General features: G+C 39.0%; 1 protein-coding gene and 1 pseudogene across 1 annotated transcript; both read left to right on the top strand.

Annotated features, from left to right (window-relative positions):
* The first annotated feature begins 332 nt into the window (after positions 1-332).
* Positions 333-1,537, top strand: LOC148296692 (uncharacterized; annotated as a pseudogene).
* Positions 1,538-7,835: 6,298 nt separating this feature from the next.
* Positions 7,836-12,555, top strand: LOC148296691 (uncharacterized). The gene is made up of 5 exons (XM_088248606.1): positions 7,836-8,625; positions 8,752-8,937; positions 9,024-11,137; positions 11,249-11,737; positions 11,827-12,555. Exons 1-5 carry the CDS (start codon positions 7,836-7,838, stop codon positions 12,553-12,555), a joined length of 4,308 nt encoding a protein of 1,435 aa, XP_088104732.1.
* The last annotated feature ends 596 nt before the right edge of the window (positions 12,556-13,151 follow it).

Below are 13,151 nucleotides of genomic sequence, written 5' to 3'. Positions count from 1 at the left end.
GTTTCTTTCAATATCCTTTAGCTTCTTTCAAAACAAAACTAACACATGTGATAGACAATCTCTTACCTTTTTTTTTTTTTTTGGTATGATGTGTTATATATTATATTTATATAAATGTATAATGTGATATATATAATCAGATCAGATTAGGCTAAATTCAGATCCGTCCTATTAACTTAATGGGTTAACGGATTTGGTACATAATCGGGTCATCAGATCCTACCATTAGATCCGTCTCCTATTAATTGCATCGGATTCGGATTGGATTCAGATCAAGATCTAACCCATTGACAGCCCTAGTCCTTATATGTTAATTACCTATTTCAACCACATGTTCGACGTGCAATGCGCGATTATTCCCATAGAGACATTTAATATGTGCTGCTCAAGTGGAAAAATTGTTCTACCTCATATACAATATCCACCAAAAATGTTGGCTCTTTTCTCTGACCAAACAACCAAGGGCAGACTCTTCAGAAAAAACATTTGGGTCTATCACAATGTTTTTCATTTACTTCAATGGGTGTACATGTTGATGAAAGAATAAATATTGGTGGACGTGGGATTTATACATTTCTTGCGCAAAGTGCAATATATCATAAGATTGGTGAACTTTTACCCAATGAAGGTACTACACCACGATTTCTATAGGCTTACATATACGACACCAAGCATGAAGTTGAAAACCGAATTACTCAAAGTGAAGTTTTAGATAGAACTGTGGGTGAGAAGATACAACAAATTTTGAATCAACACAATCCTTTTATGCATACATTTAGAAGTCTTGGACAACTCCAAGATTTGCCAAGATGCAGGCTCATTATAAAAGAGCAACCTTCTGATTGACGTCAATACAATTTTCATTGGCATTCCAAGTTGCTACAATCATAATAGGAGGGGATGATATGGTGAATCAAAATGGAAGAAATATATTATTATTGAGACAATTAGTGGAAGACTTTGGAACGTCCAAGATTGTATTGGATTCTATGACCCACTACAATATCAAAGATTTGGCATGTTAGATCTTTTCATTACAATGACATGCAACCCAATTTGGGAAGAAATTAAGAGAAAATTACTCCCTGAACAAATGTCGCAAGATTGTCCCCACTTACTCACTAGAGTATTTCATGCAAAATTGGAGGAACTAAAAGAAGATATCAATGGAAAATGGGTATTAGGCAATGTTGTTGCTTATGCATATGTTATTGAGTTTCAAAAATGGGGTCTTCCACATGTGTATATGTTAGTTGTGTTGGATAAAAATGATAAGTTCAATATCCCAGATTATTATGATCAAATTGTTAAAGTTGAAATACTGAACGAAAATGAAGAGCCTCAACTTTACAATGTGGTATTAAAACATATGATTCATGGTCCATGTGGAATTCAAAACCAAAAATCTCCTTGTATGAAAAATGGAAGTTGTAAAAGAAAGTACCCCAAATCATTTGTTGCAGCCACTCTTCAAGGGAATAATTCATATTCAGTTTATCGAAGGAGAGGAAATATAATAGTTGACAAAGAAATATAGTAGTTGATAACAATTGGGTTATTCCATATAATCCTTGGTTGTTGTTGAGGTATAATTGCCACATTAATGTTGAAATATGTGCAAGCATAAAAAGCGTCAATCTGCACTTGTGGGTTGCCACCACATAAGTAAACTTTGAAGAGGTGTTCCAATCATGCTTCTAAAAAATATTGACCCAAAATTTGGATTGTGTAATGGTATAATATTATTATGTGGTGGTCATATGAAAATCTCACTGATGCCGAAATTCTAACTGCATAATCTACTGGGAGTAGGGTTTTTCTACCATGTATCCCTCTAAAGACAACTAAGACTGTCGAGCTACCATTTGAATTGATAAGAAAATAATTTCCAACGAAGTTGAGTTTTGGATATGGCAAGCGAAAACCTCAAGATCAAACTTTAAGGGCTCTAGAAATCACTTTACGTATTTCAAATGAAGGAAGGTTGGCTGCATTCTTGGCATTTTGGTTGAGCAAATTTGTGTTACCTTCCGTGGATCGTAACATTAGACCCGAAACTTTTTCCATGGCATGTTTGATGGCACAAGGGGTCAAAGTTTCACTTGCACCAACTATTTTGGGATATATTTCCCATGGTCTTGGAGAAATTGCCATTCATTCAAAAGGTCCCGGCTTGTCAAGTGCTTCTCTCTCAATTCATTATGTTATCGGTTGGTTAGGCTAACATATTCCAGGCTTGTATGTACTAGAAATTGATAAGGGATTTGTAAAAGACTACCCTTTTTTTTGGTGAGATACCCAGGTGTCAAGCCGAAAGATTTTAGACTTAATCATGCTAGTATTATATTCCGTAGCGACAAGGATTTGATTTATCGCCCAACCACATTTATTGAAGACGAAGGTCGTTCCTTTGTTGACACAAAAGATCTATCAAACAAAAAATTTGAATTTCTAGTTTGCACATGTTTAGCGCTTTTGCCTGTGAGAGTGAACAACAATCTTTGGTTGGAGCCATATTATCTGAATAGATTTGCTCGCCAATTTGGTTTTGATTAAGGTGTCCCTTCGAACAAGCTTTCATTTAGTGTTCGTGACAGGCATAAGTGTGGCATGGAGGATTTAGCCAGAGCACAAATCCCTTTACTTAGAAGGGATAGCACAGCTGGATTTTATATCCCACGCACTACTTGCATCGGAGTTTGTACTTGGTGGTATTGCAAATGGTGGATGGAATTATTAGCACTATATATGGGATTATCAGTAGCTAGAATTTTCTTGCCTTCCAGCAAATGCCTTGAAAGGCATGACAACATTTTTGTCGTTAGGCTGGAGAATCAAGACCCTATAGGTTGTCAAAAAGAGGCCTCCAACAAACGTCCTTCTTCGTGTAGTGACAACAACAATAGTCCGAAGTGAATTCGAAGCCAGAATCTTGACAATCCAGTTGACGACGGAGTCAGTTCTTCCTATGCGGTTGCTGCTACTCTTATCGAAGAGTTGGTATTCCCCATGAATGAAGGGCCATCAGAACAGGGAAGTACCACGAACTTCCCAAGTGAAGTAGATGATGCTCAAGATGTGAGCAATGAACCAAATGATGCAATCGTTGCTCTTGATGTGGGGAATGATCCAAATGATGCAATTGGTGCTCCTGATGTGAGCAATAAGCCAAATGAGACAGGTGATATTGTTAAAGATGATTGCCCCTTGCCACTGGTAGAATGTTTGCCCTCTTCACCTTATGTGAAAAACTTCATTCACCTCATTCTTGGTCCAAGTGAGGCCCCACATAGGCGAAGGTTCATTGCCGAGGAAATGCAAGACATCTTTGATAGAATTTCTTCTTCCAAATCACCTATAGACCTACTAGCCCACCATGATCATATTTTGGGGGCACTTGGTCTCTTGCGGCCTATGATCAATACTCTTGAATCAAGATAGGATGAGTTTCAAGAATTTGAAACAACTACCCAACACATTTTTGAGTTGGCTACTTCATTTTCCAAGAACGTTGCCTTCATGAATGCCTTGATCATCCAATATGAGCAGTGCTTCGCTACCATAAAAACCATGAGTTTGCAGCTAACAGAACTTAATAGTGAGCTTGTTGATATGAATGGTACAAAGGTTGATGTTGAAAAGGCAGATAAGAAAGCTGAAGAAGCGGCAAAGCGAGCTCATGAAATGCGGCAACAATTTGAATCAAAGACAAGCGCCCTTAAAGAACTTGCAAAAGATTTGCAACAATCTTTAGACCAACAATTCAGAATGGAAATTGGGCTTCAGTAGGCCAAAATTAATGCTAATGAAGCAATGCTCGGATAACCATGATACGCTGCTAGGCGTCAACCATGGTTTGTGGAAGTCCTGAAAGGTTCAATCATAAATTAACATTCACTAATAGGAAGAATTAAATAGAAAGATTTAATTCACAAGTCAACTCAGAGAAGTTGAGTCAACCCACCACCTTGCAAAAAGGAACCTACGAATTGCATACCGAGAAATTTGATTAGAGGAACAAACGAAGAGAAAAGAAACTAGGAGTCAAAAGTCAAAGTCGACATGTTTGACCAAATCAATTGACCGAATCAAATAGTTTGACCAAGTCAAATAGTAAGATATAAGTATGACTTAATGGTTAAGTTATAATTCACAATCAAAAGTTATTTGACATACAGAATTGGATTGTGTTTTAAATATGATTTAAAGAGTGACAAAATACCCAAAAGCCAAATGGGCCCAAGGATAAGTGTTGTATGACAACACAAATCCTTTTGTTTGTTTTTTCCTATAAAAGCTAAACTTGACTCAAAACCTAGTTAGGGTTTTTGGCATTCCACTCTTGAGTTTTTTATGTGCAGATGAGACATCCTCTCTTTCATCTTCTTTAGCCAAAAATCGATCTAACCATAGAAAGTTTAGCATCTAAGTCTTCTAGGTTGATTTCTCTTTATCTCTAGTCCATTTTGGTGTGGTAAGGTAGAGGGCTTCACTCTTGGAGTCTTGGGTTGAGGAGTTTCTAAGAAGAGGAAGAAAAGAAGACATTTTCACAAAGGTGCTCATTCTTGGCTTCTCCAAGAGATAGTCATCAAGGGTAAAAGCTTAACCTTTCTTTCTTTTCTATTTTGTGCACAAAGAGACTAGATCATAAGATACTTGGGTTAAATGAAAAAGGCTTAGCTCAATTAGAATAAGCAAAATTAATCCGCCATTATGATTGTTTTTTGTGTTATATATTGTGGCTAAATTCATTTCCAAGAAAATATATGTTTCCTTCAGTCTGCTGTTGCCCCCTCTTTTGCTCAACTCGAGGAGTTGGAGAAGAAGAATGCTGATGCCTAAGTCAGTTAATTGGTTCTTAGCAAGATGCAACAAATAATGGAAAGGTTGGAGTTTTCTCTCACAGGGAGAGTCGGGTGGCGCAGAGCCATGTGTGTTTGGGTTGCCGGAGCTGTGAGGGAGAGAGGAGAGAGAGAGAGAGAGAGAGAGAGAGAGAGATTTTTCTAGGGTTTTAGAATTACCTCAAGTGTGATGAGATGCCATCTATTTATAGCCTCCTTGCTTGGCTAGGGTTTGAATAATAATCCTTATTTAATTAGGATTATTCTTATCCAAAAATAGGTGACAGGATAAATCAATGAGATTTGCTGAAATCAGATCCTTGATTTGGGGAGAAATTTCTGTCTTAAATCATGGATAATTGCCTAATTAAATGAGATTTAATTAGCACAATTAGTTGAGCTAAGAAATATTCCTTTTTCCATGTGTCACCTTTTTAGTGGTTGTCGAAAATGTGTTCCCACAGTGGTGATCCGCCATACTTTTTGGCTCGTCTTCCTTTTTTTTTTTCTCTTTCCTCTCCACCTTCTCCCCTTCCCATCCTCTTTGCCTCCCCCTTCCACATCGTCCCTCCCTCTTTGTCTTGTTGGCTCGTTTATGGCGTAATTCTATAACAATCTTTGCGAATCTATCCCTTTTTGGTGTATTTGCTCTATTTTCCTAGGAGGACAGTTAATTGGTGCGAATATGTTATTTTTTGGTGTTTGTGGACAAGTTGGCTTTGTAACAACGAAGTTGCAATCCAACTTGTGTAGTTTTTATATTTTTGGAATAAGTCACAGAGACTCTCTTTGAGTTTTTTGCATAGTTTCCACCTATCTTTTGTGAGAGTTTTTCACATTTTAGGGGAAAATAATTAGTTTATCCTAAAAATAATGAAGTTACCATTGTGTCTTGATTAGTCATTGTTTCATTTTAAGGAAAAATAAATTTAAAAAAATCATATTGAGTTGATTAACCATATAATCTCAATATAGTTTCAATATGGTGTCGGATTTAGGGCTAGGCATTGAGACAGGAAAATTGGAAAACTAAGTCGAACCAAATTGAAAAAAAGGGTAAAAAACCCAGTTGACTAAAAAGTCAATAAAAGTATTTTTATTTTTTTATAAAAAAAACCCAATTCAACCTGGTTCCAATTCCAATTCCAAATTGCATCTTAAAAAACCGGTTTGAATTGAACTAGATCGATTGAGTTAATATATATATATATATATATATATATATATATATATATACATGGAGCTTCAGTTGAGGGATCCCGCAAATATGCTTATTTGAGGGACACCCTTATATGGCCCACTCCGTATTATATTTCACTAATCCAAACTATCTATTTTGTAGATACTCATTCAAAGATCATCTTTATAAAAAATCACTTGAATAAGATATTATTTGACCAATCATTTGAATTATTGAAATTTTAGTACTTTTTTGAAGCACTGTGTTCATTGATTTTGTAGGACACAATTGGATATCAAAACGGTTTCTGATTTGTCTAATTTTTTGCAATGATGATCTATGAATGTAGACTTAAAAACTAAATGATTTGAAGGGGACCCTAAAGAGTGTCCCTCATTTGAGGAATCACTCAATAGAAGTGAACTATATATATATATATATTTAATATCCCATGGAACTCAACTCTTCTAAACCCAACTAAGCAGCCCAACTTCGAAGTCCATATATCTTTTAGGGTTGAAGTCTACACTGGCGGACCTACATAGAGCCTAGTGTGGGCAGCTATCTACAATTAATTTCTTCTTCAACCATGTAGGCTACAATAAATAAGATATTTGGCTAACAAATAAATAAAACCTTCAAGATATGAAACCTGCATGGATGAAGATCATACCTCAGTGATCCTCAACAGCCTATAAGGAACGCGCTTCACGCGCGGCGATATTTTCTGGTTTTTGGAAGCTTTTGCTGCTCTTTGGAGGCTGCTGTTTGCGGCGGTTTCCAGGTTCGTTCCTCCGTTTTGGTTCTATTTGTTTCTGTGAGTTGCTTTCTCTGATCATGGAGGAGGGTTCACCTGGGGTCTATATGAAGTACCATCGCTTCACTAAGAGAGTGAGAGCATCAGAGGATTTCAATCCCGAGTGCGAATTGGAACAGAGGTCCAGTCCTATTCCGTTTCTTAAGCAAGGGCAGATTGATGATTCTCTTTTGGGGGATAGATCTGAGTTTGGATTTGGAAATTTCAAGGAAGGGCTCGATCTGGGTGTGGTTCTGGAAATCTCAGAGATGGGGCTCAATCTGATTTTGGCTCTGGAAATGTCATTAGGGCACAATCTGAGTTTGGGTCTGGAAGTTTTAAAGATAAACTTATGGGTAAGGTGAATGTAGTAAAGAATGTGGGTATTGATGTGTGTTGCCTTAGTGATACTCATGAGGATCTTAATGATGATGAAGATGTGGTTATTTCTCGAGGTGAGAAGGGGCCGAGCATTCAGTTTTCCGATCGTGCTATGGATCGTCTCTCCCAGGCTTGGAAGCATGCTCTGATCATAAAATTGCTAGGTCATTCGCATGCTTACAATTACATTCATGATCGGTTACAGCAAAAGTGGAGCCTAAAGGGGGATTGGAAGTTGATTGATCTTGTTAATGATTACTTTGTGGTGAAATTTGATTTAGAGGAGGATCTGAATTTTGTGCTGACTGGTGGTCCCTGGATTATTGCGGGACAGTATTTGGTTATGCAGAAATGGAGACCTGGTTTCTGTCCTGCTACAGCACATATCACACGCATGGCAGCTTGGATAAGGGTGGCTGCTATTCAGCTTGAATGTTTTAATGTGTGGTCCTTGAAGCGTATTGGAAATTTAGTGGGGAAGCTATTGAAAATTGATTCTCTAACAACTTCTCAGAATTAAGGTAAATTTGCTCGTTTATGTGTGGAGCTTGATCTAACTAAGCCTCTAGAGGCTTTTGTTCAAATTAATCAACATTGGTACAATATAGAGTATGAAGGCCTACCAGAAATATGTTATATGTGTGGTAAATATGGTCATAAGAAGGAAGTGTGTCCTCTGAGGGTTGAGATTCAACCTGAGAAAACTCCTGAGGTGCCTATCGAAGAGGGGAGCATGGCCATGAACACTGATTCTGGGGACGAGGTTAATAAGCTGCAGGATTGGGATTCTGGGCTAAGAGGCCCTTGGATGAATGTTCAGCCTAGAAGGAAATATAAGAATAATTTTAAAGATGGAGGGGGTAAGAATGCTGGTGGGACTTCTAAGGGGTCCAGATTTGATGCCTTGAGACAAGTTGGTGAAGATTTTGGAAGAGAAGTGAATAGAATGGGATCGGAGCCTTCTTTGTCTTCTAAGACGGGTAAAGCTATGGAGAATGTTGTCCCCAAGGGCAGCAAGATTTGGACTAAGTCTAAGTCAGCTAAGGACACTTCTAGGCAAGTGTTGAATGATATTTCTAATAAAGTTGGGGCCAGCAAGTCTTTTTTGGCTGCAAAGGATAAGATACCTAGGAAGCCTTTTGGAACTTTTTTTGATGCTTCTAATGCGTCTGGTGTCGCTCAGTTTAGTGGGAAGGAAATTGGGCAGCCTGGGTTGGTTAGTAAGAAAATTGATAGCTGGGTGGGGAACCATGATGCAAGCATAGAGAATGGTGTGTATATTTTTGGTCATCAGCCCCCGAATATAAGGGAAGAAGATGTTAATTCTGAGGCTAGTTTTGAGTCTGAGGATGATGCAGTGGCTATTGATGCCTCTACTGGTGTTGATGTGGGCCAAGGTGAAAACATGGATTTGTCTGAGGGACAAGGTGTTGGTCCTAATGATTAGATGACAGGTCATACCCTTACCAGTGAAGGTGGAGTGACATTCGGTATTTGATGGGGTGAGCCCTTTTGTTATTGGTTTTTCTTTGATTTTTTCCTTATGAATATAGTCTGTTGGAATGTTCGAGGTGCTGCTAGCATTAAATTTAAGTCTACTATGTTGGATTTAATTCGGATTCATCGTATGGATATTCTTTTCGTCTGTGAGCCGAGAATCAGTGGTGAGAAAGCTATTTCTGTTGTTAAGACTTTGGGTTTTCCTTGTTTTGAGATTGTGGATGCTATTGGGTTTTCTGGTGATTTGTGGTTATTATGGGAACGTCAGATCAAACTATTTCAGCTTGTGTTTCCTGGAATGGTGGTCCTCCGTGGTTGTTTACAGGTGTTTATGCCAGTCCTTGTATTAGAAAACGAGCGAGTTTATGGGAATATCTCAAGTTTGTTGCAGATTGCCATCATTTGCCTTGGCTTTTAGCTGGGGACTTTAATGAGATGTTGTCTGTGGATGAGAAACTTGGTGGAGCTGTGACTTCTCGAGTGCAGGGGTTTCGCAATTGGTTTGACGATCATGGTATGGTGGATTTGGGTTTTTCTGGTCCTAAGTACACTTGGAGGAATACTAAAGTTAGTGAAAGGATTGACAGGGCCATTTGCACGATGAATTGGAGAGGTTTATATGCTGAGGCTCATGTTAGACATTTACCTAGAACTACTTCAGATCATAATCCCCTTAAAATCTCTCTGCAATCTTGTTTTCATGCTGCCCCTCATCTTCGCCCTTTTAGATTTGAGGCGATGTGGTTGAAGCATGAGAAGTTTGGTGTTTTCATTAATAATACTTGGGGTAAGTTGGATGGCTCTGCTATGGAGAAGACCTTTCAGCTGGTTGCTCGTCTTAAACATTGGAATATTAATGTTTTTGGGCACCTTCGGTTGAGAAAGGCTAGATTATTAGCCCGGCTAAATGGTATTCAAAAGGCCCTCTGCGAAGGGTTTAATCCTTTTCTCAGTCGGCTGGAAGTCTCCTTAATGGATGATTTTAATAAAATTCTTGAGCACGAAGCTCAGTTTTGGAAGCAAAAGTCTAGGGTTCAGTGGCTTCAGGAAGGGGATCGTAATACAGAATTTTTTCATCTCACCACTGTGATTCGAAGGCGAAGAAATAAAATTGAGAGTTTGCGGAATAATGATGGTATGGTTGTTGCGACTGCCCTAGGTATTAAAGCCTTGGCTGTTGAGCATTTTGCATCTCTCTTTACTCAATCACACTTGGCTCCTACTGATTTGGATATTCCTAATCTGTTCCCTCTGATTAGTGGTGAAGATTTGGATGTTTTAACTAAGGATGTGGATTTAGATGAAGTTAATGAAAGCCTCTTTGGTATTGGAGGCCTTAAAGCTCCTGGGATAGATGGTTTTCCAGCGTGCTTTTATCAAACCCAGTGGGGCCAATGTGCTACTGATATTTATGCTATGGTGACCAAGGCTTTTACTGAGTGTTCCTTTCCTGCTGAGTTGAATCATACCCTTATCACGTTGGTACCTAAGGTTGATAATCCCCAGACTATGGTGCATTTTCGTCCCATTAGTCTTTGTTCAACTCTTTATAAAGTTATCTCTAAGATCATTGTGGCTAGATTGAGGCCTATTTTGCCTGTTCTAATTAGTCCTAATCATGTTAGTTTTGTGCCTAGAAGGCATATTACAGATAACATTCTTATAGCACAGGAGCTTATGCATAAGTTCAAGGTTTCTAAGGGCAAGAGAGGGTTTATGGCTTGGAAAATTGATCTCTCTAAGGCGTATGACAGATTGAACTGGCATTTTATTGAGGTGGTGTTGGCTGAATTAGGTCTGCCTGCGGTGTTAAGGAGGTTGATCATGCATTGTGTTTCTACTGTTAAGTATCAGATTTGTATTAATGGGGAGCTCACTGATTCCTTTACTCCTATGAATGGTATTAGGCAAGGGGACCCTTTATCCTCCTATTTGTTTGTGCTGTGTGTTGAAAAACTTTCTCACATCATCTTTGATTTGGTTCATAAAGGTAATTGGAAAGCTGTTAAATCTTCTCAATCTGGGCCTGTGGTTTCTCATCTCTTTTTTGCAGACGATCTTATTCTTTTTGCTGAAGCTTCTGTTAAACAAGCTCGAATTATGAAGGGTTGTTTGGAGCTTTTTTGTCAAGCGTTAGGACAAATTGTAAACTATGATAAATCTGCTGTTTTTTGTTCCCCCAATATTTCGAAGGAGGTGGCTAAGGAGATTAGTTGTATTTGCGGATCCCCTCAGACTAGTGACTTGGGCAAATACTTAGGCATGCCTCTTCTTCATACAAGGGTTAATCACACTATTTATAAGAAGCTGCTGGATAGGGTGCACAGTTGGTTGGCTTCTTGGAAAGGCAAACTTCTCTCGTATGCTAGTCGATCAACTTTAATCCAAGCTGTGACTTCCTCTATTCCCATTTATGCTATGCAAACTACTAAACTCCCTGTGAGTGTTTGTGATGAGTTAGATCGGTTGAACAGAAATTTTTTCTGGGGAGGCAGTGAAAAATGAACCAAAGTTCATCTTTGTCAGTGGAATTTGGTTTGTTGTCCTAAGTGTAAAGGAGGGTTGGGCTTTAAGAAGTCTGCTGCTATGAATCAAGCCTTGCTTGCTAAAGTTGGTTGGAGAATCCAGAACAAGGATGGGGGGCTGTGGGCTAGGATTTATAAGGCCAAATACCTTAAAGGTACGTCAATTTTGGACCCTTCCCTGATTCCAAAGCAGGTCTGTTCCTCCACTTGGAGGGGTATTTTGCATGGGGTGGAGTTACTCTCTAAAGGTATGGTGTGGAGGATTGGGAAAGGAGACACAGTTAAGTTTTGGCAAGATAGGTGGCTGAATGGAAGACCTCTTTTTGAACAAGATGGGGTTTTGCATGTTGGGGATGTGACCTGCAATGTCGCCAGTTTTTTTAAGGGGAATTGGTGGGATATTGACAAATTAAGGGCAGTTTTGGAAGAGGATTTGGTTCAGCAAATTATCTGCGTTCCTGTGGGAGTGACTGGTGCTGTTCCTGATGCTCAAATTTGGGGCCTGCTGCAAATGGTTTGTTCTTTGTAAAAACTGCCTACACTCTCTTGTTTCATGGTAGTGAGTGGCCTTCGTATGACTGGCAGTTCTTGTGGAAATTGAAGATTCCCCCTAAGCTTCAAATTTTCCTTTGGCTGGTGTTCCAAGGAAAAATCCTGTCTAATGAGCAGAGGGTTAGGAGGCATCTGGTGGATGATCCTGCCTGTACCTACTGTAATTGGCCAGTTGAGTCCATTTTGCATATTTTTAGGGACTGTGAGAAGGTTACTAGTGTTTGGCAGGCTATGCTTTGTCCTGGTGCTCATCCCCATTTTTTCCAGATGGATTTCCACCCTTGGCTTCGCTCTAATCTTTTGTCTAAAGCTATGTGGGGTGATCATGTGCCATGGCCTTTAGTTTTTGTCTTTACTTGCTGGGTTTTATGGAAATGGAGAAATAATCAGATTTTTAATATTGACAATGAGGCCAGTTTTGAGCCTGAGAAGATTATTGTTGCTGCTGTAAGGGAGTGGTATACGGCTAGCCAAGTTGGGGGTACAAAGGCTCCTAAAATGCCTCTTTTGCTTACTTGGGATCCTCCTGAGCTGTGTCAGTTTAAGCTTAATGTGGACGGGTCTAGAAGGTGTGCTTCAGGCTCTATTGGTGCTGGAGGAGTGATTCGTAATTCCTTAGGGGATTGGGTCAGTGGGTTTGGTGTGAACATTGGTAAGGGGCAGATTCTGGAAGCTGAAGTTTGGGGCTTGTTTTTTGGCTTGCAAATTGCTATTGCTAAAGGCATTCGTAGGCTTTCTGTGGAAATAGATGCTGCTACGGCTGTCCTCCTAGTTCAGTAGCATTCTAGGCTTGGCTCCCATCCTCTAGCTTCCTTGATTGCTAGCTGTTGTGCAATGGTGAGACAAATTGGTGTTTGTTCTATGAGCCACATATACAGGGAAAGGAATGCCGTGGCAGATTGTTTGGCTAAATGGAGCCATAACCTTGATCTTGGGTTGTGTGTGCTTGATGCTGCTCCAAGCTGGCTTGGTTCTGTTTTAGTTGATGACTTATTAGGAGTTCCTAGAACTCGTTGGGTTAGTTTAGCTTCTAGCTAAGGTTTTGTTGTTTTGGGGTTTGACCCCCCCTCTTTACCAAAAAAAATAAATAAAACCTTCAAGATTTTAACCCAAATTTCCCATATTCAAAATATCAAAGCCCCAAAGTTGACAAAATTTCAACACCTAGTTCAAGAAATAACTTATTTTGTCCTTCCTCACACACGCATTTTGTGTTCATGAAATAAATAGTTATATAAATATATAATATTGTTACGTAAATAAATATTATAATATTATTATATAATATTTATGCCCACACTTTGACAAGACGTTGAATCCGCCACTAACACACCTTGCCTAACTAAGCCCAACTACTGCCCTATCTAACCTCTCTC

Source organism: Prunus avium, chromosome 2, assembly GCF_965620075.1.
Source record: "Prunus avium chromosome 2, drPruAviu1.hap1.1, whole genome shotgun sequence".
NCBI lineage: Eukaryota > Viridiplantae > Streptophyta > Magnoliopsida > Rosales > Rosaceae > Prunus > Prunus avium.
The sequence above is the reverse complement of the archived record's forward strand: the minus strand, read 5'-3'. Positions and strand labels throughout refer to the sequence as shown.